Source organism: Buteo buteo, chromosome 23 (genome assembly GCF_964188355.1).
Source record: "Buteo buteo chromosome 23, bButBut1.hap1.1, whole genome shotgun sequence".
Classification (NCBI taxonomy): Eukaryota; Metazoa; Chordata; class Aves; order Accipitriformes; family Accipitridae; genus Buteo; species Buteo buteo.
The window spans coordinates 5606158-5632610 of record NC_134193.1 but is presented as its reverse complement, the minus strand read 5'-3'; the positions used below and the strand labels follow the sequence as shown (position 1 = coordinate 5632610).

At 47.5% G+C, this 26453-nt stretch overlaps 1 protein-coding gene across 1 annotated transcript; it reads left to right on the top strand.

Moving 5' to 3' along the window:
* Positions 1-1621: 1621 nt before the first annotated feature.
* C23H6orf89 (chromosome 23 C6orf89 homolog) lies at positions 1622-26350 on the top strand. The gene is made up of 8 exons (XM_075055880.1): positions 1622-1749; positions 5366-5573; positions 6839-7004; positions 18462-18616; positions 18939-19060; positions 20307-20433; positions 21140-21263; positions 21667-26350. The coding sequence occupies exons 1-8, from the start codon at positions 1622-1624 to the stop codon at positions 21750-21752; spliced, it is 1116 nt and encodes a 371-aa protein (XP_074911981.1). The 3' UTR covers positions 21753-26350.
* Positions 26351-26453: the final 103 nt, after the last annotated feature.

The window sequence follows — 26453 nt, the reverse complement described above, 5'->3', positions numbered from 1 at the left end:
CTGCTCCAGCCAAGCCAAGATTGCAGAAGATCTTAGATACCAGCCCAAAGTCTGCAGGCGTTTACCACCGTCTGGTTTTGATGCATCTACCTTGAAAGCAGAGAACCCGGGTGAGCTCCTGGCAAGTTGGAACAAATCATCGGCCAAAGCTTTCAGTGCCCCGGCCACTGGGTCTTGGGTCTCGCCCAGCAGCATCCCCCAGAGTTTCAACCCATTCCCCTCAAAAGGCAGTAAAATCGGGATGCGGAGACTGTCCCGCTTCCCGCGCTGGGATTGACAGGGCAGGAAATTCAAACCTGATTAGAGGAAGTACTTTTTCTCGCAATGTTTAATTAAACTGCAGAATTCATTGCTGCAGGAAGTTGTTGAGGCCAAGAACTTAAACAAGGCTGAAAAGGAACCGGAGAGATACCAAAAATGCCTGCCACAGGCGCAACCGACAGCTGACTCTGAAAACGCATTTAATTGCCTGTGTCTGAGAGCTGGGTGAGGTTGAGACCCTTTGCTCCTGCTTTCTTCTGAGCTTTTCAGGCTGGGGGCGGCTCTGGGGACGTCCACTTGCTCCATCTCCTGGCCCTTTACTCCTGGAGGCCTTTCCCACGCTTTTTAGGGGGCTAACACCCCGCGCGTGGTCACTGCTTGTCACTTGAGCTGTGGGAATGGGCACCCGTGTCCCCACGAGGCTGGGGGTAAGTGGGATTCGAGGGAGGCACCGGATGGGACTTGGTGGGGAGCACAAATGCAGCTCAGCAGAGCTGGAGGAGGTAAATGGGGCTGATGGGGGGGCTGTAGGGGGTGATAGGTGGGTGCTGGGGGGGGATGCTGGAGACTTAGGGAGTGCTTGGGGGTGGAGAGGGGGGCTCGTGGATGCTGTGGGATCTGGCTATCAAAGAATTTGAGGGTGCTGTGGTTTCCAGGGGGTGCTGGGGGGGTGCCTCAGGGGTGCTGTGGGCTCAGGCAGGTACTGGGGGGGGTCTCTTCAGGTTACGGGGGTAGGTGTCTGAGGGTGCTGGGGGTTCAGGTGGGTGTTGGGGGTGTCTCAAGGTGCTGGGGGCTCAGGTAGATGCTGGGTGGGGTCTTAGGGATAGCGTGGGGGTGCCTGAGGGTGCTGGGGGCTCAGGTCATTGTTGGGGGGGTGTCTGTGGATAATGGGAGGGTCAGGCAGATGCTGGGGGAGTCTCAAGGTGTTCGGGGGCTCAGGTGGATGCTGGGGGGTGTGGTGGGTGTCTTAGGGTTCCTGGGGAGGTCTGAGGGTTTTGGGGAGGGGGGGGTCAGGCAGGTGGGTGCTGGGGGGGAGTCTTAGTGTTCCCGGAGGGGGGGGGGGGGTGTCTGAAGGTGCTGGGGCTTCAGGCAGGCGCTGGGGGGGTTGAAGGCAGTCATGGACTCAGGTGGTTTGTCTTAGGGGTTCGGGGGGGGGGTGTGTGTCTCCGTGTTCTGGGATCAAATGGGTGCCGGGAGTCTCAGGGGGACTCTGGGCTCCGGTGGGTGTTGGGGGGTCTCAGCCCTCGGAGGGGGGGGGGCGATTTGGATGCCGAGGGGGGGGGTCTTAGGAACACCGGGGGGTGTCCCGGCTGCCGGGGGGTCTCGGGGTGCCGGGGGCGGCCCCAGGCTGGGCCGGGCCATGGCGGAAGCAGGAAGCGACGGGGCGGCCCGGCCCGGCCCCTCGGCCCCCCGCGTCCCGCCTCCATCGCGGGCGGGAGGAGCCCGGAGCCGGGCGGCGGAGCGGGGCAGCCGCCGGGCGGTGCCGGGGTGAGGCCGGGGGCGGTTGAGGGGGGGGGCCGGGGGCTGGAGGGGGGGGGGGGGTAGGAGGACCGGGCCGGGCCTCGGCCCCTCACGGTGGGCCCGGGCCTGGGGGGGGGGGGGGGGCGGTTGGTGTGTGAGTGCTCCGCGGGGCTGGCGGGGTTCCCCGGGCCTCGGCGAGGCCCTCGCCAGGCGCCCAGCTGAGGGGGTGGGGGCTGTTTTCTGCTTCATTTTATTGATTGGAAAAAAAAAATCCTGGCTGGAGCTCCTCTGCCTCAGAGACAAATGAGGGCGATGCCGCCGGCCTGTGGTGGGGTGCAGGCCCCTCTCCGGAGGGTTTTTAGCCCAGGGCTGGGACCTGACCCCCCTGAGCAGGGCCGAGGAAAGCAGCATAAACGGTGTCAAAGCAGAGGAGAATGTATTTGTATTTATATCGCTGTTTCAGGTTCAGCAGCAAGGCGAGCAAGCTTTCCCTTTTAAAGACTCCTCCGACAGCGTTTCTCTCTAAATATTTAGCTTTCAAAAGCCTGGCTCCGAACACCCTGCCGGGTTTGCGGGTAGAACTGGGCACTTGGGTGGAAACCCTTCAGGCCGAGAGCCGTCGCTATTTATGTTTGCAGAGAGAGCTGCTTATTCCTGCCAGGGTGGTGGAGTTCATAAAAAAAATAGCAATAACATATGGGTTCCCTAGTTTAAAAGGCCTGTCTCTGAGGGGTTGCTGTTTGCAAGGGATAAGACTTGCTCAGTATGTGCGTGTGACAGCGAAGCGGGTACAGTAGTCTGTTGTTATTATTTTGTCGGTTGTATTGTGGCGATAGGAAGGGAAATAATGGGTTGTTATTTGTTTTTTAAGGCCTCATCTGTTCTCAAAACAATGTGGGAGCATAATGTCTTACTTCCTAGCTGAGGACTTGGGTTACTCTTGAGTTTGTCAAGGAGCTGCATTTGGGTTTTTAATGTCTGTGACTTGCAGGGGTTGTCCACAAAGGTGTTTGCTCAGAGTTGAATACAAATTTAGAAGAGGGAGTTTTATCATAGTAGGATGCTTCTGCTGTTTGGAAAGGGGGAAATGACCGTGTTTGACAGCATTTCTGTAGCGATAATTGTTTTAAGTGGTTCCAGGCAGATCCTGCAAGTAGGGGAAGCTTGCTGAATCTGCTGGAATTTGGCATTGGAGAGCTTCACAGGCGAAAGCTTTGGCACACAGGAGCCAGAGGAAGCTAGATAACCTTTGAGACCATTTAGTGCACCAGTTGCAGTGTCAAGGCAACTAGAGTAATCATAAAAGCTGGGGGAAAGAAAAAAAAGTATTTAATATCCTTCAGATGTGCTGGCTCTTGCTTGTTATATGAATCAGGGTATTACATAAATGAAAGAGTTAGTAAAGCAATGTATTTTATAGAGTCAAGTGCATGCCAGGTGCTTTACAGATGAGAAGAAAAGGTCCCTGCCTTGGAGACCTTATGATCCATAATGAGATATTATTGATGAAGCCTGCTTTGGGGCAGCTTTGCTAGCCCATGGGGCTGCTCAGGTGGTAAGATCTGGGACAAATATTTGCATGGAACACAAGGAATGTCAGTAGAACAGGGCCAGGAGCTAATTAACCTGGCAATGTAGTGCAGCATGTTCTCATTGTGTGCTTGGGGTTAGGTTTTAATTTGGTATTTTACTCTTTTGGTGTTTCTAAGACTGTGCCTCGAAATTTGACACTAATGTTAATGTAACATCTGACATTAACTGCTTGAGTTGTATGCTTAGGCAGCTGCTGACCAAACAAATAGGGGCTATTTTTCAGCCAGATAATTTTCCTCATCTGATTCACCATGTGACCACATAAACAAATGTGCAAGAGCAGAACAGGGGGTTGATCTTGGGGGGAGAGGAGCAATTGCTGAAGCTGGTAGTCCTGTTGAAAAGTGAGTTTTTTTCTGAACCTACACCCTAGGATTGCAGATAAAAAAGATATTAAAAATGCCATTGCTTGAGTTCTGATTTGTAGGAGCCCATGGTGTGGGGAGAAAGCTGTTGGCCAGTTCTTTAAGGCAAATCAGGTTTCAAGTTTGGCTGCCTAACAAGAGAATCTTATTTCTTGATATATATACATACGTACATTTATGGCTGATTTGTCCTGTGGGAGCAACCTGAATGAGTTAGAGCAGAGCAAGTCTTAAGTTTAGGTAGCATGTTATGTAGTGCTTGTCAGCTTGTTCTCAAGTGAGCAAAACAGATCTGTGCTTTTAAAATGCAGGCTGTGCTGTGAGGTGTGTGCAGAGAAGACCCATGTAAATAGTTACACAATTCTTGCAGTACAGCGACAGACTTCACGGGGCAAGGTAGTGAATTGGGCGAAGCAGCACACAGGATTCACGAGCTCGTTCCTGGTGTCAGGTGGTACTTGGAGCAAAAGGGAGACAGAGGCCCAATTTCCATTTTCAGCTGTGAGCTGGATGTATCGGTCATGCTTCTTGTGTTTTTACGTGATGGTCCTCAGTCTGTGCTTTTAGGGTATTGCATTGCTAAACTCTTGTCTCCCAAGAAAGTTTGGCTGTCCCAGTTTGATCCAGGTTTAGAGTTTTCCCAGCTCAGAAACAAGAAGCAAAGCAAGACCTCACAGATGCTCCCTTTTCCCCAGAAGTGTTTTTCCGAGGCAAAATGCCTCTAACAATGGGATTCTCACTCTGGCAGCTATTAGCTCGTCCAGCAATTTCTTTGCATCTTTTCTTCAGCCCATCTGCTGCTCTTGGTATCGCGAGGCTCTGCCTTTGTGGCAGACAGGGGGAGTGGTGGAGGAACACATTTCTTTTTTCTGGCATCTTAATGTTGATCGCTCATAGGTGTGTTCTTACAAGCTTCCCTGTTGAAGTTTCGTGGTGGGAATAATTTTCTGTCAAATGCCATTTTGTCTCTGTCTCACGTTCACAATGCAATTCTTGCTGCAGTATTTAGTTATGTGGCATTTCTGTGTGTGAATGACCTGCAGGCAAACTTTCAGAGGAACGTAGGAGCTTTTGTTGCCTGCAGAGCATGCTGCTATCACATTACTGTTACTCAATAATCAGCTGGCCTGGACATTAGGTTGCGAAAATTTCAACAAATTGTAAACTGTTGGACTTTGCCCCACACATACTGCTTATTTCTCTGTTCTGTTCCTATTGCTGACAGGGGATTTAATGAAAACAAATCTACATTAAAATAAGCAACTAAAATTATAGTGCAGGAGAGCTTAGCTTGGCTACTGTGTGTGATGATCAGCGTTGTATTGCTGGCTGTTGTACTTGGTAAGCAATTGCTTTATGGGATGGATTCATTTGGAATAGATGAATAAATGGAGTTTCACTGATTTCTGGGAAGCTTTGTTCATTTACATAAGCTGCGAATCTCAGCTGGTTCCTCTCTTGTCAGGAAATTTCACGGCTTCTTTCCGTCTCCAGGAGATATTGAACCGGCAGAGACTATTAGGACTGCAGCTAAATGTTGTGCCTTTGGCTGCAAACAGGTTTGCTCCAGAGAAGCCTTCCTGCTTGCCTAGACATTGCGATGTTCCTGTGCTCTCTCTGCACATGCTGTGTTGAGCTGTATGGCTGGAGTATGCTTTCTGTTAACATACTGAATCTCCCCACAGGGATTTTTCATTGGAGGCCATGGAGCTTTCGGCCAATGAGCTCAGCATTTATGACAAGCTATCAGAGACAATTGATCTAGTGAGGCAGACTGGCCACCAGTGTGGGATGTCAGAAAAAGCCATTGAGAAATTCATCAAGCAGCTCTTGGAAAGAAATGAACCCCAAAGGGGACCTCCACGGTACCCAATCTTAGTGGCTCTCTACAAGGTAAGACGTCTTTTGTATGTGCACAGACTGTTTGAGGGTCAGAGTTTTCCTTTTCCACCTGAGCCTTTTATGTCCCATTGCATTTTCTTGATGAATTTTTCTGAGTTCCTTATTTTAAAAGCTGTGAAGTGTAGCTTCCTTCCTTTGTCCCACGAGCTGATCTGAAAACAGAAGACCGCTGACTGAGGTTTGAAATTGCTCGTGTGTGTTGAAAGTTTAACATGTCAACACCTTCCTCTCCTTAAATTATTAAAGAATGAGACTCGTATTGATTCTTCAGGCAAACATTCCCAGTGTCAGCACCCTTAGTGGAAATGTGAGGAAGGAGATTCTTAAAGGCTTGAATAAGGAAGAAATGCAGGCTTTGTTTCTGACCCTGTCACAAGCTTCTACCTGTCTTTATTCCCTTCTAGTCTATAAAATAAAGCTGTTGTCATGATGCTTGATGCTAGAAAAATGTTTTGAGACCCTTAAGTAAAAGATGCTGTAAAAAGTTTTGCAAAGTCGATGAAAGGATGATATTGTTAGGTAGGTTCGAGATGTTTGCTACAAAGATGAAAACCTTCCCACTGGCATAATACTCAGTAATATTTTAGTGTCATCTTTACAAAATTTTCATGATGGCTTCTATTTAGAAAAAAATCCAAGCTTTCTTCTTCACGTCCTATAAAAAGCTGTAAAATGAGGCAGGAGAACAGGAAACTGGAAATTTGAACTTTCAGCTTCTGTTCTTGTTTTTGCTTTTGATTCACTTTGACTTTGGCCAGGGGGAGAAATGCGTCATGTCATCTCTTTAAGGCTTATTTGGGATTCTGGTATGGAGGAGGGAGCTGGTGCCAGCTCTGCCAAAGTGTTTCGAGGCTTGACGGATGTTTGCAAAAAGCCTTGAAACCTTGTGTAAGAGGTATGGCAGAAGTGCAAGCTTTTATTTGATTAGGTGGGAGGAATTGAAACTATTTGTAGATGATCCTCATTGCTCTGGTGCTGGAATATTTGTAGTGCTAAAATATATGAACAGAGTTGTGTGGCTTGGGTTTGAAGGCTGCTTAATTTAATCCTTGGACAGCCCTAACAATAAAACTGAGTGACAACTCTGTGTATGTAAATAGCATTGCAGTTGAACAAGGAGCCACAGCAAAAATTTGAGTGTTCATCTTGCAGTGCACAGCCACAACGCTTTGATACCAGCCAGAAGGTGTGTACTGTTCTGAAGACATATCGTCTCACTGCAGTATAATTAATTATCTGCCTGTTTTCTCTCGCAGGGCCTGCTCACCCTGGGATTGGTCTTGCTGACTGTTTACTTCGTGATCCAGCCATACAGCCCACTGCCGCCTGAAGCTCCGCTCTCCAGAGCCCATGCCTGGGGCTCCCTCATCGGTCACATCCGGCTGCTTTCTCTGCCCATTGCCAAGAAGTACATGCTCGAGAGTAAGGAAATTATTTCTCTGCTGTAGCATAAGCCTAACGTTAAATACCAGCCATGCAAATCATTTGAGTGTCTCCCTGGGCACCAAATAACAAATGTGTTATTGGCATGGCACCCTGGTTTTCTCTTTTCCTACCACTGTACTTAAAAATAGCATCCTGAATTCTAGCTAGGGCTCTTTCCCTTCCATTCATTGGGGCTGAAACCTATTTTATCTCTAACTTCATAATTTTGTTCTTGCACATTCTTTTCCTTGCTTTTAACACCTCGGGTTTTTTCTTCCACAAGAGTTCCCCTTCCTCTAAAAATCTCTGCAGTTCTGAGAATCATACTAAGATAGCTATGGTGGGTAAATGTCAACTTTTATTTTTTCTGAGAAAGCAGGCAAAACCAGTTTTGTCAACCAAATCTAGATCTGTGAGCAAAGTATAGAAACCTCAACATGCGACCTGGGTTTAAGGAAGAGTAGTTTTTCCCAAGTGGCATGTTGGGAGAGGACTGTGGGCTTGAGAGCTATGGTGTTTATAGCAGTTAACGTAATGTTAAGGGTAATGTGTGTGTGAGGAGGCTAGATAAGTGGCTCTCTAATGAGGTGGTCCCATTATGGGAGAGGAACATAATAGATTTTCCGAGACTGTCATAATAGAAATGGAAAAGTCTGAGTATTTGTCATTCTCGGTTAATCATTTCCACTGACTTAGACTGGCAAATGGGTGTAAGCATGGGCTCTGCCTCTTTGATAAAATACAAAGACTGTCAGTAATGATAAAGCTGTGAATTATTTTGAGCGGGGATGTGGCACAATGTTGATCATCTGTCGGCTCACTGTAAAAACAAACTCCTGTATCCATGCCCTCGATGGGTTTATATTTAGCTTCGGCAGCTCATTGTGTTGGACTTGTCTGTTCTGGCTCTGACCTTCCTGCTGTAACTAAAAAGGGCTCCCTGAAATGCCAGCGCTGTTCTGCATTTTCTCTGTGTGTCTCCCTCTCTTCCGCTGACACGTGGGATTTCTGTTGATTCGGGTTCATATGGGTGGGACGGGGTATCCCCCATTGTTCATCTCTTTCCTTAAACACTGGGATCTCTTGCAGGGAGGAGAAAACAAAGGCGAGGAGATGGCTCTGATAGCCACTTGACATTAGTAGCCTGCCTGTCTAATGCATTTCAGCATTGACATGAGTCTGTGCACACCCCTCTGCTTCTGTGTGGAGAAGGCAACCAACAGAGATTTTAATGCTCATATTTATTCAGTGAAATTTTGTTCAGAAAGTTGACAGGTTCTTCCTTAAGATGCCGCAGGGTCCCCTTGGATGGGGAGAGCCCAAGGAGATTCCTTGGGACAGCAAAAGGTTTATAGGACAAGGGCTGCCTGAAATAATGAGTATCTCGCTGTGAGGATAAAGAAGAGCAGGAGCAAGTCTGGGCTACTGATGGGAACACCAGCTGAATGGGAAGGAGATCAGGAAACATGCAAAGGAGCAGGGGAAAAGGGAAGGATGGATGGAGAGGAAGGATGCGAGGTTGTTGTTTAAATGCATATAAAATCCCTCATGCCTCCGTGAGTCCCGGAAATCTTCTGAAGTGATGAGCAATACGGTGGGCAGCAAGCCAGCTCTGGGGAAAGGAGGGGAGGTACAGAGGGGATGAGGCAGTTCCCGCTCTGTTTTTCCAATGGTATTAGGTTGTGGTGGAAACCACAGCGTGTCCCAGTTACCAGATTCACTAGGGATGGCTGGAGTAACTTTGATCCTGCCTCAGCAAAAGGAACTGGACCAGACCCTGGCTATTTGAATGGGAGAGTGCAGCACCCAGCCTGAACCTTGGCCGGGTTCCTGTGGGAATCCCTCATGTCCTGGCTTCCCGGCGGGCAGCTGTGGCCACAGGGGCTGTCGCAGCAGCACTGGTGTCAACTTCACAGCCTGCTGCTGAGTGGACCGTGGTAAAGCCATCCGGTAGGGATCCAGATGAGAGAGTTTCGTGGCGTGGGGCTGAGTGGTCTCCTGAGCTCTCTTTCAGCCTGGCCTTGTGCATGATGCAACATCTTGCCCTTAATTTTGGCTTTGTGGTCTGCTGAAGGGAGGGGGTAAAGCTACATCTTGATGTCCTGTTTGTTGATGCGAGCACTAGGCTGGAAGGTCTTGCAGGCAGGTCTGGCGTTCTCTAGTGCATGCTTGCATAGGAGAAGGCGCTGTGCAAGGAGACTGAGCAGCAGAGAAAACCACTAATGAAGGGACTCAACGCACAGGCTCCTCTTCCTTTCTCTGTGTAGATCCTGGTAGATGAAAATTTTGAGGGGGCTGAGGATAAAACTTGGAGCTTGCTGTGCTTGGGCACCAGTTCAAATCCAGCTCGGGCTGTTCTTGTTGAAAGCCACCTGTTAGCAGTTTGGAGGCTGCCTTGGCCCACCGGCGGTGCTGGCAGACTTCCCCCGGCTGCGCCGCCCAACGTGGTGCGGACAAAGCCTGGCCGTGGCAAGCGTGGGCGCATGGGTGGTCCGGTTTGCTTCTTCCGGGCCTGAAGCCGCCTGGGCAGGCAGGGGCAGCCTACCTGTGTGAGGCTGCGGTCTGCGGCCGTGCTGTCCCTCCTGAGCCTGCTCAGGGAGTAGTGGTCTTGGGGCAGCTTTCCTGTCTCCAGGAGTGCAGGTTGGAGCCCGGTCCCCTGGTAGATGTGGGCTGAGCAGCCATGTTTGTGTTGCAGAACAAGAGGAACTTGGATGCCTGGTTTTCCCTGAGAGCCAGAGCCCCATGTCAGAGTGGTGGTGATGCTTTGGGAGAAGCAGGGGTGCAGGATACGGCTCCCCTCTCCCTCTGGCTCAGGGTGACCTGCCTTCGCTGTCACCTTCATCCTCATCCCTTCCACCCAAAGAGCCGTGCTGGGGATGACAACGGCTGCCTGTCTGTCGGTGGCTGTGGGTGGACCTTTGAGTGGCCGAGGTGAGGAGGCAGTGTCCGCAAAGCGCTCTCTTGCGTTAAGTTTATAGGATTAGGTCCAAAGTAAATTTCCTTTTTGCCTGTCTCTGCTCTGTTGCTTGCCGGCTTTCTCCCCCAGATCAATTCCCATATTAAAACTAATGTTCCCACCCTTTGTTTCTACAAAGCTGACTCTTAGACCCCTGGGTTTGGCATCTGTGCCTCTTTTTCAGCTGTTTTCCCAGGGCTAGGAACCAAGGTCCCTTCGGTTGGGGAAAAGTTCTGCGGAAATGTGGTTTGCATTTGCTCTTCCTGAGCTCATGTTTACACAGAGCTTGTGAAAGCCTCGGTGCTGGGTCACACTGCCTGCTCCAGGCTGGGGGAAACACCTCTCACTGCTGCAGCGTGCAGCTGTTAGCCGGGTAGATCAGCACTTCGTGTAGCCCTGAGGGAGGTGATGGGTTTGCAGACCTCTGGACTCTACCTGCTATAAGGAACACAGTGGATTTTGGGTGGGCATGTGGGTTAACTCAAGGCTTTCTAGTTCTATTCCAAGGAGAAAGTAGGGCCTATGTAATCTGGATTCATTTGTCTTCTCTGACATAGGCTGGGGTGGACAAGTCATACACTTTGTGTTTCAGTTCTCTGCTGCAAAGTAGGGGTATGAGTACTTCCCTCTCCCCTGCAAGCATTAGGAAGTAATATAATGAGCTAAGTCTGTAGTTATTGGAGCCAAATGAAGAGGGTTTTTTCTTTTTCTTTTCTTTTTTTTTAACCGATGTTTTAAAACCATAATGGTGATCACTCTATCTGTTTTTCAGTGGTTCTTCCCTTCACAACTGTGTGACATCCTTCTAGCTTTGTTAATGTCTAAATATGAATTTTGATGTCAGCTGGTTGATAACTGTTCCCCGCTAGCCACATAGAGCAATGAACGTGATGAGCAGAGCGTTAAGTTGCTCATATGTTAACTTGTGTGTCTGTCCATGGTAAGTTCAGTCCTTGCAGCTCAAAAACCTCAGCAGAGCAGGTCGGTCAGTGGCGAACAGGCTCTCGTCCAACAACATGACAATTTGCACATTGTGCTGATAGGGGTTTGTAATGACCTCAAGGAAAATCCAGCTTTGCATCTAATAATGAGACCCGGTCGTGACCACGTACATCCTACACAGTTCAAAATCAACTGGATCAGTAGCTGCTCAGCACACCTAAAATCAGACACAAGCACCCATGTAGCTCAGTGTTGGAAAAGGGATCCTGTGCAAGTTACCCTCAGCTTGGAGAAGACTCCTTGTGTTAAATACTCCCTTTTGCCTAGACCAGTAGGGCTAAAATGATGTTTATGGGTTTTATACATAATCTATTTTAGAGAAAGGAACCCTGCTGGAGGAACCCTGCTGGAGGAGCTGTGTTTAAGCAACACCTTGCAAATGGCCTGTCAGTGCCATGTCCCAAGGCCTGCTGGTTGTGAGAGCTATTTGTGGGGATGGGTCACAGCAGTCTGGGTTACTGGGAGAGAGCAGCAGCCTCTGCGTCTTGGCTGGCCACCTTCAATTTAGCTGGAGGCTTGCCTTGGCACCTGGCCAGGTCCTGGCTTCCTTCTGATCTTAACCCTTTGCAGGCAGCCTGCAATGGGCCAGCCACAGCCATGTTTCTCTCCACTTCTCACACTCCTCTCCTCCCCTCTTATTGTAGCCCTGAAGTGTGTTTATCATTGGGGCAGCTCTGTGCAGAAAGGGAGCATCCAGCATGCCTATCTTAAATGAGGGAGAGTGGACTTTCTGCTTTTTGAGTGCAGTGTGGGCTAAGCACCCAGGTATTCAGCCAGCCTTTCCACATGGGTTTTGCAGCCCAGGCTGCATCTGACCTGCTGGGTTCAGTGATGCATGAGCCAAAGCAACATGGGCCCACTCTGAATGAAAGGGTTGCACAACAAGGCTGCTTGGGAGGTAAAGCAGGATCTGTTTCCTAACTTCTTGCTGCCTTCAGCATGGCCTTCTCCTCTTGCTCACAAAGGATCTCACTTTTTTTTCCCAAAGCAAAGTCAAGCTGGCTTGCTCTTGTGTTCGTGCATATTCTCATGCACCTGCTCCGGCGGCTGGAGCATTTTGTGGTGGGTGTGAGCATGATGTGGGTTGCAGTACTGTGCAGGGCTCCATCGCTGTACAGCTGCCAGTTTATCTGATCTTTTGTGTGTGTGTGTGTATAAACAACCCTTTTATAACCTGAGAGTGACCAACAGATGTGTGTGTTGGCTTGTTCAAAGGGGGAAAAAAAAGGGCTGACTTTGCAGTGCAGGGTGGTGCCAAGCTGTTTTCATATACCGTGTTACTTTGGGCCTCCATTCAGCCAGTGGACTGTTTATTTGGATTTGCTGACAGTAAACAAACTCCAAATCATTGCGGTAATCCGGAACATGAAAAGCTCTTCCTTTTGCTTCTATATTTTGATGCCTCCAGAATTTTTTGTTTCCTCAGTTGCAGAGCAAGTGAGTTCTCGCTCTGGGTTTACTTCCCTGGGAAGAGTGTGCCATATGTGGCCTGTTGCAGAGGTATTCAGCAGCCTAGCAGAGCCCTGTTTGTAGTAGTGACATGGACATGTCAAACTTTTTACAAACTGAAGCCACCGTTGGGCAAGTGGCAGCAACTGGGAGGGATTTGCTTCAAAAGCGTGCTGTTCCTCCAAGCCAGATTGCTTACGCAGATACTGCCAGAGCAGCACAAGCTGTCTTCTAGGGCACGTAACCAGAGGTGCAGGCTGGAGTGGACTTTGGAGGCTTTCCTGACAGCTTGGTCTCTGCCTTCAGTTTTCTAGATTGGTAGGTGCAGGTTTCTCCTGGAAATAATGCTCTTTTGCCCCAGTGGACTGTGAGTTCCTCTTGGGCTAGGCTGAGCAGACTTGATTTCACAATGTCTGGTTGGATCAAAATAATTTTTGTGCTTTGTTAGAGGTTGACTAATCATCCTTCGGTTGTTTGACCAGCCGTTACCCATTAGGGAGATAAATGAGTAGTTCTTGGAGTTGTTGACTCTTTACCCAGAACAAAAATAAGGGTTTCTCGATGGGTTTATTTGTAGCTGTTATTTTGTTACTAGCTGTTCCTAAAAATGCTATGAACCAGGACTAGGAGGTACTTTCTGCTGCTGGCATACAGAGCTACAAAAAAGGGCAGTAAGAGAACGAGGTGAGGATCTTGTGCTGAACAGGGACCCTCTTTGTAGTATATATTTAAAGCCCCACTGTAATGCATTCCTTAAGGAGGACTTCCACACTGTAATTAATAAGCACTCCTTATGACTCCTGTCTGACTTGCTCAAGCACCCATCAGTTTAGCCTGACTTTGACATGACATAAACAATCAAATTAATTTTTAGCCTAGTGAAAAATTTCAGCAAGATGAAGCTTGGGAAACATTGTTTTTGCAACAAAGTGCTCTGAATGTCTCCTCTGAACTGTGCCACACAGACCTCTTAATTTCTACGTCTGTAAAGTAAGAATAATGACATTTACTCATGTCATAGATTATGATCATGAATTGATGTCTAAATTGCTTTGAGTTTTTAAAATACTGTTTCATCTTTCTATAAAATCTGGGAAGGGGGGCGTGGTGATAAGCATATAGTATATCCTGCTGCAATGACATAGCACGACAAGCAACAAGCTGTTTACTTGAGAAATATAGTATCTGTAAATCTGCTGTGGTCCCAATGCGGCAAGTGGCTAGTCATATCTCAGGAGCAAGAATAACCTGGCCTGCATATTCTTTGGCTGTCAAAGCAATAACAGTAGGTTATGAGCTGCAACTTCGCTTTAAGGTTAAGGGCTAGACTTTGCAAATCCCTGTCCTTAAAATAATGGAAAACAGGACTGTAAAATCCCAGCATCTGGAAGCTAGGTATTTCCAACTGGAGGAAGAGCTGCAGTCCTTCTGTGGTGAAGGTAATTGGACATCAGAGCACTGAGGATCTCGTGGCCTGTTTGTCACTGGGAATCTTAGAGGTAGGATTGAGTGTCTCTTAAAAAGCTCTGCCCTGTGTCAGCCGTAAGAATCAGCTTGTAGTTGGGCTTTTGCTATGAAAATGAACAGAGCAGGTAAGTATCCCATGGGCTGTCAGGTGCATGTCTGTAAAGGTCCCTTTGGCTGAAGGGAAAGTGTGGTCACAGACAGTGGAGCGTAGGCTGAGGTCTTAATCCTTTCCTTTGAAGCGTCTCTTCAGATCCACCTTGAAAAATTCCCTGACTTTTACAAATGTGCAGCTGTGGGGAGACATTGTAAAAGTGGAGATCAGCATCTTCTCATTGTTGGATCTAGCACGTAGGAACAAGAAGGTTGTGGCTGTCAGTGTAGTGCCATAAATGAGTCACTGGGTCGGGCCTGGGTGAGTCCACCACCATCCTGAGCTTACCTTTGAATTGGCCAATGTAGAGTTGGTCATGCTTTTTGAGAGCCCTGAGGTTTACCTGCTGACCTACCCTGATTACAAGTATTTTTTTAGGTTTTGATGGTACATTGGATCCCGTGAGGGATAGTCCAAAAGTGTTGTGGGTGTTGATGGAACAGCCAGGCTTGTACAATGGACCTACAAGAAAGGACAGAGAAATGTCTTGTGAATATTCAGTGCACAAGCCAGTCTTTCTTGAGAGCCCTGAGTTCATCCTAGGCTTGCTGAAGCTGCTTGAATACTCCTAGCACTGATCCCTAGTGAGGTATGTGGTGGGACTGGGGAATAGTGTCATCCTCAGAGGAATCAGGGATTTGGAACCAACCTTTGCAGACTGTGGAGCTGCTCAGTGCATTAGACAGCCCTCTGGGGAGCTTTCTTCTAGTTATCGTGGGTGATGGTAGCAACAACTCGTCAGGACAGAAGACCTGGGAGATTGCGAAGCCCTGGGGGAGTCCCCCTTCCCCAGGACCAGATTTCCCTGTCACTCACCTGCAGGAGATTTCTTCAGCCGTACAGTCCTGAGTACTGGGGAGTAAACCAGCTTGGTGGGGACCCAGCAAGCTGCCTCAGCACCTGCAGTTCTACATGCAGGAGGTTTTACGTTTTCAACACTTCGTTAGGGTCAGGAGCAGCCCTTGGCTTGGCTCTGTGTGTCTTGCAGGAGCAAAAGGTCCCCCTGCTATGGGCTTCCCTTTGAACCTGCTGCAGCGGCAGACTGTTTCGCTCTCCATATGGTCCCTAAAGAGACCAGGGCTGTTGCCGAGATCCTGCTCTCAGATCTATGTGGGCAAGTTTCCATAAGTTTTATTGCTTCACTGCAACGGGCAGAAGCAGGGCCAGGTCTTCTCAATAACCTCTTAGCTTCCAATCTGATTGTCCACACCCAGCATCTCTGGGGCTGTGTGCACACACCCCTCTGTAGTTCTGGGGACAGCAAAAAAACTTGGGAGATCCTCTCTGAAAATGGCCAAGAAGGGCGGGGTACGCAAAGTGATTGTAAGTTGAAAATTATTTTTCTGCATAGTGGAAAGTACAGTCATAAACTCCTTCTAGCATTAATCATAGACATGCTTTAAGGAAAGTTATCATCTCTTGTTATCTCCAGTGTTAGCAACTGGAAGTTCCCAACCCTGGCTCTGCTAGGAACTATCCTGGCACAGGGGAGAAGACAGCTCTTGTCCTGGAGAGCTCATAAAGCATTAAAGCAAATATTAGGTGGATGTGACCGATGGGGAACTGAGGTTCTGCTTAACAAATTAAAGGCTGCTCCTCAAAGAGGGGTGAGAAAGCACAAGCGTGGAGGAGAGGTTAGTTGGGACTGGCCCGCGCTTCTGTCACATAATGGATAGTTGTACGTGTCAATACTACAGCTGCTTTCCTGCACTCAAACTCCACAGGGATAATTGCACACGCCCAGCACTTTAACATTTGAATGCGAGTGGATGGGACCATCGTGTGACAGCTGCATGTGGCGGTTGCACTGGGGATGAAGAGTGCATCTTTCATTTCAATCTCTGAGCAGACTGTGCGTGCGCACAGACAGCGCACTCGACTTAAACCAAAATAATCCTCCAGGGTGTCTGGGCAGGGTGATAATGTAAAAGGAATGCAGGGAGGGTAATCGAAAGAGAGAACAAGCATCCTCGGTAATCCTGCTGCGGTCCCCAGTGTGCAGTTGCATGTCCTCTCCTCTGTGCATGGTCTCTTCTCCCTCCCTCCCTGGGAAGGGCAGGCGCTTCTTGCTGCCCGTACTTGTCATGCCAGTCACACACATGCTGGTGCACAGACTAACACCCTCAACAATAAATCTAAAAGATTAATTACCAAAAAAAAAAAAAAGTCCCACAACCCCACTTGCGGCATTTGAAATGCATCTCAACTGTGCTCCGCTTGGGTTATTCATGGGGAAAAGAAATAACCTCCTGAATTGAGCAGTTGAGAATGCAAATATCCCACCCTCACTCAAAAGAGGAATCAAGCTCTATACTGTCAAGCTGATTAGCATCCCGTTATGTGGGGTACTGCCCTAAGCCCAGAGAGAAAATTTTGGGACAACTGTGCTTAACGCTCTGGGATGAGGTTTCTAAGTTTTGCCTGGAGGGAAATTATAGTATTGCTACTCCCTGTATGATGAGAGACCATAAGATATGTTTTCTTGTTCTGTTCATGGCGACTGCCTTTCCTCTGGTGAGATCTTTCAGCCTTTTGTTTCCTGTCACTGACCAGCTGTTTTTTGTGAGTTGAGTTTTTTTGTTGTTGTAAAATTGAAGCTTTCTACAGGCAGTGGAACAAAGATTTTCTTTTTTCTCTTGTGAGCAGGGAGGGAAAGTACGTTGGAGCAGTTTCTCATGGGAGTGGGACTTCTGCTTGCAATAAGGATTTTACACTTTGTTTTGCTTTTTTACCCCTTTCCCTGAAAGCAGTGTAGATGTGTCTTCCAGATAGACTAGGGATTATATCCTGATCCCTTTTAGTCCATATCCCAGCAGTAGGGTGGGAAATGCAGCATTTGGGAGTTGACTGGAAATACTCAGAAAGAAAAAAACAAAATTAATCCCAATCTGCTCCTTGTTGTTATGTCCCAATGAACCTAAATCCTCTGTAATATTCCTCATTGCCTGTTGCAAGTGTCAGGGGGAAAAATAAAACGAGCTTTCCTATTAAGTGCTGTTCAGCAGTTATTACCCATGTGCAGGAGCATGAGTGTGGCTGGAAACCATGATGGCAGTAACAGGCAGGGTGTGCGTGGTCTTTTTTTCAGCCTGAAAAGCTGCTGTGCATCCTTGTTTCCCAACTTTATTTTTCAGACAGGCTTTACTGTCTCTTCTTCCTCCCCTTTCCCATCCACTCTGTTTCCCAAGTGGGTGGCCTGCAGCAACGTCCAGGAGACATAAGCTGTTTTGACATGTGCTGGCACCAGACAGGACAGGTGGGCCTGTCATGAGGACAGATCTTTGGATGTTTCATGTGAGATGTGTCCCAGACCTTGGGTTTTTCCTAACCCACCCTGATAGATGAGGTGCTTGGGTGGGTTTGCTGCCACTGCCTTAGTTAAACATCTCCCTGTTGGATTAAGGCTGCAGAACCAGGGCTGTCACAAAATTAGATCCACGTTCTTTTAGTGTGGTGGCTGCTCCTGCAGATCCTTTAGCATAGAAATACGTGGGGCATTCAGCGTTATTGGCTCTTGTCATGTTCATTCAGTGGTGCAACATGTCTCTTCTGTTAATGTTTACTTACATTTTGTGCTGGGAGGGCTGTTAAGTTAGAGGAGGGAGGCAGGATATGGGCGTCAAGTAATGGTTTCACATAAAAAATTGAATTTTTGAAGATGTAAAGATATGCAGTGTTCACTATAGGCCAGTTCAGATGATTGCGGTGTAACAACGATTTCTGAAATTTAAAATGGATATAGCTGTGGTCCAGGGGTTCCTTATGCTGGGACTTTTCTCCCCATTTCATCTTCAAGTCAATGCATGGGATGAATGAAAACAGCAGCAGCACATCTTCATGAAATCCTGCATTCCCCAGCATCTTCTGCACATCAGAGACTGGGCAAACTTTGCCCAGGACAGAGTATTTCTTAATTAACACTGAGGTGAAGGGAAGGGTAGTGATCTCAGAGATGTCTTAGCAGGGTTCATGGCACCAGTGCTAACCATGTTAGAGTTACTCTTCTAAACCTGGATCTTTTTTTTGTCTTCTGGGTGTCTCCTTGATAACATGTTTGGACTGATCTTTTGCTTGTGGACTTGTTTCAATTTAATTGCACTATACATGGTGGTTGCCATCCTTTTGTTGATAATGAAAGGGTGACTTAGCCTGTATGCTTCATATATACAGAGAAGCGGAATTTCCATAAAGTTCTCCCATTTCTCACAACCCCAAGCTGTATCTCCAAAATCTTCAGCCTGTGCTGGAAATGTTCTGTGATGAGTTCCCGGCCCAGTGAAGCTTGCTCTTTTTGAGTAACTTACAGCCATCGGAAGCTGTAAGAAATCTCAGTGTTTCAGGTTAGGGATAATGAGTTTATCATCAAGTCTATCTCCTTTCTGTTTCGTTTTTGGTCTTATTAAACATGTTTCTCTTGTTTCTTTCCAAGAATGCCAGGACTGGTGGGCAGCAGGTTGCAGACAGAACACTTCTATGCTTCCCGCAAACTGCACAGTCTGTTCTGCTGTGAAAAGCCTTCAGATAGTGACAGACTTTGGAGAACTATCAGAAAAGCTCCAGAGGTCTCAGCCTTTTCTAATCAAGGTAATGCATGGATATGTAAGGCTGGATGATTAGTCCAAACTCTTGAATAGCACCAGCCAAAGACCCCTGCCCAGTATTTTCAACACAAACTCAAACTGCTGAGGTAGAACATATATCTAAGAAGACATTGAGGCCCAGTTTAAAGATGTCAGGGGCTGAGGAGCTCACTGCATCCTTAGAAAGTTGTTCCTCTGACTAATTATGGTTGCAAACTTAGCAGTCTAGGTGGCTGTTAGTTTTGGATGTTCTTTGGTGGGATGGAAATAGGAGAGGGGAAGAACCGCAGGTGCACAGCTTTTATCTTTGTTTTGTGTTGTTTAAGACAGGGCAGCATCTCTCCTATGAAGAACTGAAGCATTTTCAGTCCCAGGATCCAGACCTGGCAGAGGTTATAATAGAAGAAAATTCAGCTGAATTGTGGAGCTGCCCATTTTTCTTTCCCTGGTGAGTCAAAACCAAAACATGTGATAGATATATACATCCCTTCTGCAGGGGTGCCCAGGCTTTTTGCTGATGTGAATTACTAGGAGTTTGTAAGTTGCACTTTAACTGGAGGGAAGGGGAACAGGAGTAGGTTACAGGTTTCTGTCTGCCTGCTGGCACTGATTTGATCTAAGCAGAAGACTTTTGCACTAAAAATGGAGTGTTGTGGCTGAGACACATTGCTCCCCTTACAAGACAAAAATATCCCAATGATTGCTCAGTCCTGTTCTTCAGGCCATACGTTAATTATCTGGGCTGTGGTCTGATCACCTGAGGCAACTGGTTTACATTTCTAATCACCTCTGTCTGCTCAGTGGAAAGCCTCCACCATTAGTGTTGACTGAGAAGAGGTGCCATGACTTCTGCAAAACACTGAGAATTAACAGAAAGCTAAGGGATCCTGCAATTTGTGTCTGGTCTCATGCAGGAAACATGTCCTACCCTAATCCTGGCCCTCTGTTAACTGCGCTAAAGCCTTTAGCATGGCTACAAGACATTTGAACAATTCAGAGCTCTCTAAGGTTGAAGAGCAACCCAGTGTGTTAGCCAAGTCTTTTCATGTGGAGAAGAGTGACGAGTAACGTCGGAAGGTGCCACCTGGTGTGGACCAGGCTCCCTGGCACGTTCGTACAAGCAAAGGAGCAGTGTCCAAGCAGACTTGGGGAAGGGCATGGTGGAGTCTGTGCTTTGGCTAATGCTTAGATGGGATCTTTTGACCCCAGTGCTGGTAGACAGATGATCAGGATACAGAAGTATTAGTCATGTCAAGCCACTAGACAGAGATGTAAAAATAACAAGCCCCACCCTGCCTTTTCCAGTTACATTCCCTGGCCTAGAGAATAGACTTGGATTCCCCCCTGCCTTGCCATGTGGTTTCAGTTATGGTTGTGTATAATGCCACCTCTCTGCATCTTTTGTAATTAATGGATCTGATCAATGACTCAGATTATTTTAAGGGAAGAGGGGAAGGAAATTAACTTTGTTCCCTGTTTACATGGTCCTGCTGCGGGTACTAAGGAAGATATGAAGGAGCACAGGTTTAGAAGCTGAGAGGTCGAATTTTGCTCCTAGCTCCTAGGTGGTAGTCTATCAGCAGGCTGTTTATCAAGCATGAATATTTGTGAAGAGTTTTGATCTTGGAAGTAGCCTTTTAAATACAAGCATTATCATTGTGTGATATTTCTTTAATATGGGTTGTTTTGTTTAGGAACAAATCTGTGAATAAAACTTGGATTCTGCAGGAATTTTTCCCCACTTCCTCTTTGCTGTCCTTCCCCAAGACAGTGTCCCTGGAGAGCTGCTTCCTCATCCGCCATCCAGATTTGGGGAATAAGGTGAGAAATTCACCCCAGAGACATTATCCCCTGTCTTTGAGTTGTCTTCCAGAAGCTCCAAGTCTTTGGGGGATTTGCAGGACGTTTTCAGCTGATACAATTCTGACAAGAAGGGTTTAGGGTTGTATCAGTTCTGTCCATCCCTGTGTAATGTGGCATCTCAAGGTTGCTGTACCACCCAGAAGTTGTGTCCAGTTTTGCGCAAGTGATACACTGCGCCCATCTGCCTTAGCAGTTAAGAGATGCCTGTGGGGTGTCCCAGCTCCTTTCACATTTATGTCCTGCCCTTGCTCTGTAGTTTGGTGAGGGGATGGTCTTTTTGTGCCCATTGGGCAGAATTCATTTAAGAGTTGCATTTTTAGGAGCTGTTCTTTGCAGTAAGTCTCACACATTCTGAGATACCTGCCATGGAGACGTTTCACTGAAGATAGTGACAATTCAGGCTTCTAGCCTGATCTCCTCCTCCATTTTCTTGCGGGCTTTGTGGGTGTGGAGGGCCTGCATTGCCTTGGACAGAAGAGGGGAGGAGGAGGAGGACCCTTGCATGCAGCTGACTTCAGCTATGATATACTGGTAACTGGGGGAAGCAGCAAACCTGTGGTTTGTGCTGTCTCACCTTGCTGCAGGGCAGTGACTTGCCCCTTGTTTGATCAGACGGACTCAAGACAAACTAGCAAGGCTTTGAAATATTCTCCTCTCATCCTAGAGCTACAGTTTGCACAGCCTCTTTGCTGTTGGAAGCGGACAGCTCACCCTGACTGTTGTACCTCTGGACAAGTGCAGAGGACACTGTGAGATGTTCAAGGTGGAGCTGGAAGCTGGAGATTTGGGTGAGTACCGGTACTGTAGCATGCAGGGTCTGGGAGATCCCTTGGGGTCAGGAGACTGCTTCCAGCTGGGTCTTTTCTGTCTGACACCTGAGAAGGTGGTGTGTGCCATTACCACCTCCAAACTGGTGTGTGCCTGCTTGTCGCAGTACAGAGGAGTGATCGTTCTGGACTGGGAGTTTGTGGCCTGAACACAAACAGGATACCATGAGATGCTCAGTATAAAAACTGAGCAGTATGGGCTACACAAGACACAATGCTCTGCTGGGTGTTACAAACGCAGCGTGTCATTGAGGGCAGGGTCTTTCCAAAGAACTTCTGCATACCAGCATCACTTCATGGGAAATGTGAGCAGTCATTAAGTATGGATTCATCTAATATGGCCTCTTCATTGTATCTTCCAAAGGTTATGTCAGCGCAGATTACTGGATGATGAGCTTCATGGCCAAAGGGACAGAGCCAGCGGTTGTTTGTGATGGAGCTGCTAGCTAAGGACGGTGGGGTAGGAAAACGGCTATTTCCAGGACAAGAAGACTTTCAGCTTTGAAGCCAAGGCAGCGTCTTGAAAGAGATAGAGCTGGGCTAACTGGGGCAGGCAGCTTTGCCACCCTGCATGTTTACAGTGTTTAAAAATGACTGTTTTCCTGACCCTTGAGGTAATTCTTTGCCTTTCCTCAAATGTATTTTGGGAGAAGCTCAAGATATTTATGACCTTCCCTGTCCCCTCAGGTAAGCCCTGGGTTTGCAGCAAAGGGTTTTTTCCAGGAGCAACAGAGGGATTTCTCAGGATGAGATTCACGTTGTGTCCTTTGTGGATTATGGCACTTCTGAAACTTCCTGGGGGGTTTGGGAGTGGAGGGGTTTTGTGACGTTTCTGTGTACATTCCTCCTGAGGAGGAGGCTTTGAGCCTGTCTTGTCAGGCCAGCTCTATAAAGGGAATGAATTGGTGATGTGTCCCAACTCCACCCCATCTCTCCATCACATACATAGCTGTGTGCCTCAGTAGCGTGCCCTGCAAAGCCAGTCTTGGCTCTGTGCTCCAGGGCTGAGATGAGCCTTGCTGCCTAGGGCAAAGACCCGCACCCACTGCATTGTTCTTGTACCAAAAGAATCTGTTTAGGCCTCTTCTTTGTGTCGTGTGATCACTCTTCTATGGTTCTCTATCAGGAGGTTGTGAGTCAAATAGTAACTGTGCTTTTTTTTCTCCACCTCCTTTCCTACAAAAGTACCAATGCAAGTTTTAGTGGTGATGGTGCTGAGAGTGCAGTAGTTGTGGATGGAGATGGGGCTCGGTGCAGAGCAGCTCTGTACAAGTTTCATCTTCTAATTATGCACCTAAGACACCAGGGCTGCACGACAGTTTTCAAATATTCTTTGCTTTGAGAGGTGCTGCCTGTGTTCCTGGCCCACGGTACCTACAGGAACACCTGAAAGCTTCCTCATCCCTGGCATTTTTTGTATTGACTCCTTCCAGACCTGGAACTCTGTCTTCAGAATTGAACGTTGGTTTTTCCTGAGTCCTTTCCAAGCTGCCTTCGCATGCTTCCTGTTGCTTGAGCACTGCTTTATCCAATGCCCTGAGAGAGGCTCGGTTTCAGTGTTTGCAGGCTGCGGATGCTGCGGTCCCTTCCAAGTCTGATCCTTTGGGTCTGATCCTGCTGTTGACGATCATTTACAGATGTGTCAGGCTGAACTCATAGGCCAGGGCTGGGGTTCAGGACATACTCTCACACTTGTTAATATGGAATTGGGAGGGGTTTTGTTTGAAAGCAAGTTAACTCTGTTCTCAGGAGCGAGAGCCTTTTCCTCTGTAAATATTTTAGGTACGTGTAAAATGACAGATTGGAAAAATGTCTGTCCAGCCTTTGTTTTTGAGCAAGACCAGGAGGATGGGAGCAAACATTGTACTAATCTTATTAGGGTCTAACAAAAGCTGCCAAATGGGATGACCACGTCTAGCTCCTGTACAAGGATAAGGCAGAGGACAGTTCCTGCTCCAAAGAATGTAGTCTAAGGCCTTGACACTACAAACATTTCTATGTATAACCCTTGTTTTTCTCCTGTAAACAAATAAGAACGACCCCAGCACCTGTGTCAGTCTGTGTGCATGGCCCTTGACACTGGACCAACATCGACCAGATCTAGTAGAACCAAAGGGGAGAGCCTAACTCTCTCAGGACAGAAAAGGACTAATTTCTAGCAAAATATTAAAGGGAATTGGATTAATAAGACTTCTGTTAGTATTGTTAATGTTTGGGGTGTGTTTTACACTTGTGACACTACATACAATCTTGTACATGCCAAGACACACACACCACCCCTCTCCCTCCTCTTAAAGCCTGAGTCTTAGTTCATGGAAATTTGGGAGTTTGGTGATGGCAGAATTAGGGCCTCATTAGTGACTGTTGCTATTTACACTTTGGCAGCTTCTCAAGTCAAATGCAAAGGCTGACAAGGTTACTTCACCTCTTAACTGGTTTTGTACCTGATCCATTTCCGTAAAGCATTTGGTTAGAGATGCATGGGGAAAGAACCTGCTGGACCCATTATTGTTGAGATTGCAGGTGTTTTGGTGATGCTGTTACTTCTAAGTGTCCTTGAATGCAACTTGTAAAAGAGCTGCAGAGACAATTCTCAAGTGTCTGTGAAATGCCTGTATTTTGTGAGTCACGCTTAAGCCATTGTGGCTGTCTGGCTCCTTTGGGAAGAAGCAGAGAAAATGGATCTGTTTACAGTTGCTGTTTAGACTGGGGGGAAAAAGGGGGGCTCTAGGGCAGGTTTGTGCCTATTTAGTAAAAGTGCTCTCACGTGTTGCTTCTCCACTCCTCAAAGAGTTGCAGCTGGTTGGACAGAAGATGGTGAATCTGGACTGCGGATCAGCTTTCCAAGTGCACTTTATGGTCTCTGCATAAGTTTCCAGATCTGTGTCTAGGCGATACATTGCATATGTCCCAACCTTGCTCCCTTTGGAGTTTACATCATTTGTTTTTAAACTTCCAATATATTTTCTCTTCCTCTTCCAAAAGCTGTAAAGAATTAGCTGCTAAACTAAAACAGGAGGGCAATTCTCCGGCTGATAAAGAGCTGATTTTGGCCCTAGCCGCTGTTGAGTGCGGAGCCCCAGCCTGTAGCACAGCTTCTAGAGCAGCTCCTGTCTTCCGCTGCCAGAGAAGTAGTGCTAACGCCTTCTGCATCACAACACGGGCAAGGAGCCAGGATGGAAGACTCGGAGACGAGGCCAAAATGGCAAAACTAAGATGGCCAAAAGGAGGTGTTGATGCCTTGGCCAAATGGCTGCAAGCGCATCCTGGTCATCTTCCTCATCTGGGGCTCTGGATTCACAGAACCTTTGCAAAGGCTGCGACTTCCCTAGAGAGCCTGCTAGCTCCTAGTGATCTGCTGAGGCTGAATTGGGGGGAGCGTGGCTATTTTCTCAGCTATTGAGGCATCGTGGCAACAGACCTGATCAGATGAGTTGCAGAGGGTGTGTCCCCCATCATGCTTTTCCTCGCCTCTAGCTTCACTTTGGCACTTGTGCATATCCAAGGGTATGTGCTGGTTCGGACAATCTCCCACTCCCCGCCCTGGCCAGCTCAGAGGGGTGCCTAGTCAATGCATGCATCTCATTTATTTTGAAAACTATTTGCATGCTTCAGAGCTCTTTGCCTGTGAGCTGGGAGATGGACTCACGCTCACCCAATGTCTCGGAGACTGCAAAGCTGCTCTGAAATCACACCAGCGAGGCGCAGAAATCGGTGCTACCCAGGTGCCCAGTGGGCAGAGATGCAGAGGGGTCATCTTTCTACTTGTCAGGCTAGAAAGATGGGCTGTCACCCATCAGCTGGGCAGGAGGATCATGGTTCAAAGCTGGTTTCCAAAAGGCAGGGGTCATTGACCGTTGCTCTCAGTCAGCCCTGAACTAGGGGTAACTGAAAGGAGGAGAAAGGAGTATTATTATTTACTTCAGTACCAGGAAATCAGCATCCCCTAAGGGAGCCAAGCTGCCTGTTTCTATTGATTCTTTTCTTTCTTTCTTTTTTTTTTTTTTTTTCCTCCCCACTGGCATTGCACACATGATTCCCTGAGGCAGCTCTACAGCTCCCAGCCTCAAACTCCCTTTGCAATGCCGTGGAGGGCTTTCCAGGGTCAGATTTCCCGGGAGTCTCAGGTCTTTAGCTTCTCCCACTAGCTGTCTTGTAATGGTCTGGCAGAAAAGCTGGTTTTACTGGGCTGGATCAAAGCACCTCCCTTCTCTCATGGCTGGCTTCCCCAGATTTCTAGCAGCAAGCCTTGCACGCCCTTTCACAGGAAATCCCACATGCAGCGTGGGAACACCCTGAGCCAGACGAGGTGGGGAGCAGGAGAGCATCTTGTTACTCGAGATGTGAGCTCTATGAATGCCAGCATCTCAGAAAGGTGATCCTCCTGCCTTTGAACCCCCATGTTCACATTGGGAACGCTGCTCCAGGGAGGGAAGTTTGCAGGATCTGCCCAATCCCAGGCTTAGTGGTCTACATTTAGCCCTGTGGTCCCCAAGAGAACCGAACACTTTCTGGGGTGAGGCCATTTAGGTGGGCCTTGCAGTGGGTGCACAAAGAGCTTTTGCTTCCGGCAAACCAAACTTTCTCCTCTTCATAAATTTTATATGTAGAACTACATATTCTCCTCTTCAGGAAACTCCTTCTTATAAAGGATAGATTTACTGTCCTGCTGAGTTAAACAAGGGAGATGCTGGTCTTCCCCTTTGCTTTGGAGATTCAAACAAATGACAGGTGATTTTATTTTTAGCATTATCTCTTTGTCTATGGGGAGGGGAGGCATGTTATAGAGGCTCAGGGGTGCTGGGAAGTAAAGCTATATATGCATAAAGACTGTTTCAATGCTGAACACTATAAATTCAGTGGTGGACAAAAAAAAAGAATGTAAATATGCACTTAATGCAGAATTTTATGGATGGTCATAATTTAATATATTGCAAACTTTGTAAATACTTGGAAAAAGCCTGTAAAATGTGTAAATAAATTAGATTTGTATGTAAGAATAATAAAAAAGTTTTTACTTTTTGCAATTAAATACAAGTGTTAATGCACCTTTTCCCCTTTTCGTGATTTATTTTCTTGTCATGTTGCATGTCAGCCATTGAGGGGTTATTTAACCCTTTTTCTAAGTGGAAGTGTCATTTGAAGTGAAGA

Excerpts from the sequence above, each read along its gene's own strand:
- C23H6orf89 (XM_075055880.1), top strand. The coding sequence starts at position 1,622 with ATGGCGGAAGCAGGAAGCGACGGGGCGGCCCGGCCCGGCCCCTCGGCC. Across the intron at positions 5,574-6,838 it reads TCTTAGTGGCTCTCTACAAG|GGCCTGCTCACCCTGGGATT; the intron begins GTAAGACGTCTT and ends TTTCTCTCGCAG. Across the intron at positions 7,005-18,461 it reads CAAGAAGTACATGCTCGAGA|AATGCCAGGACTGGTGGGCA; the intron begins GTAAGGAAATTA and ends TTTCTTTCCAAG.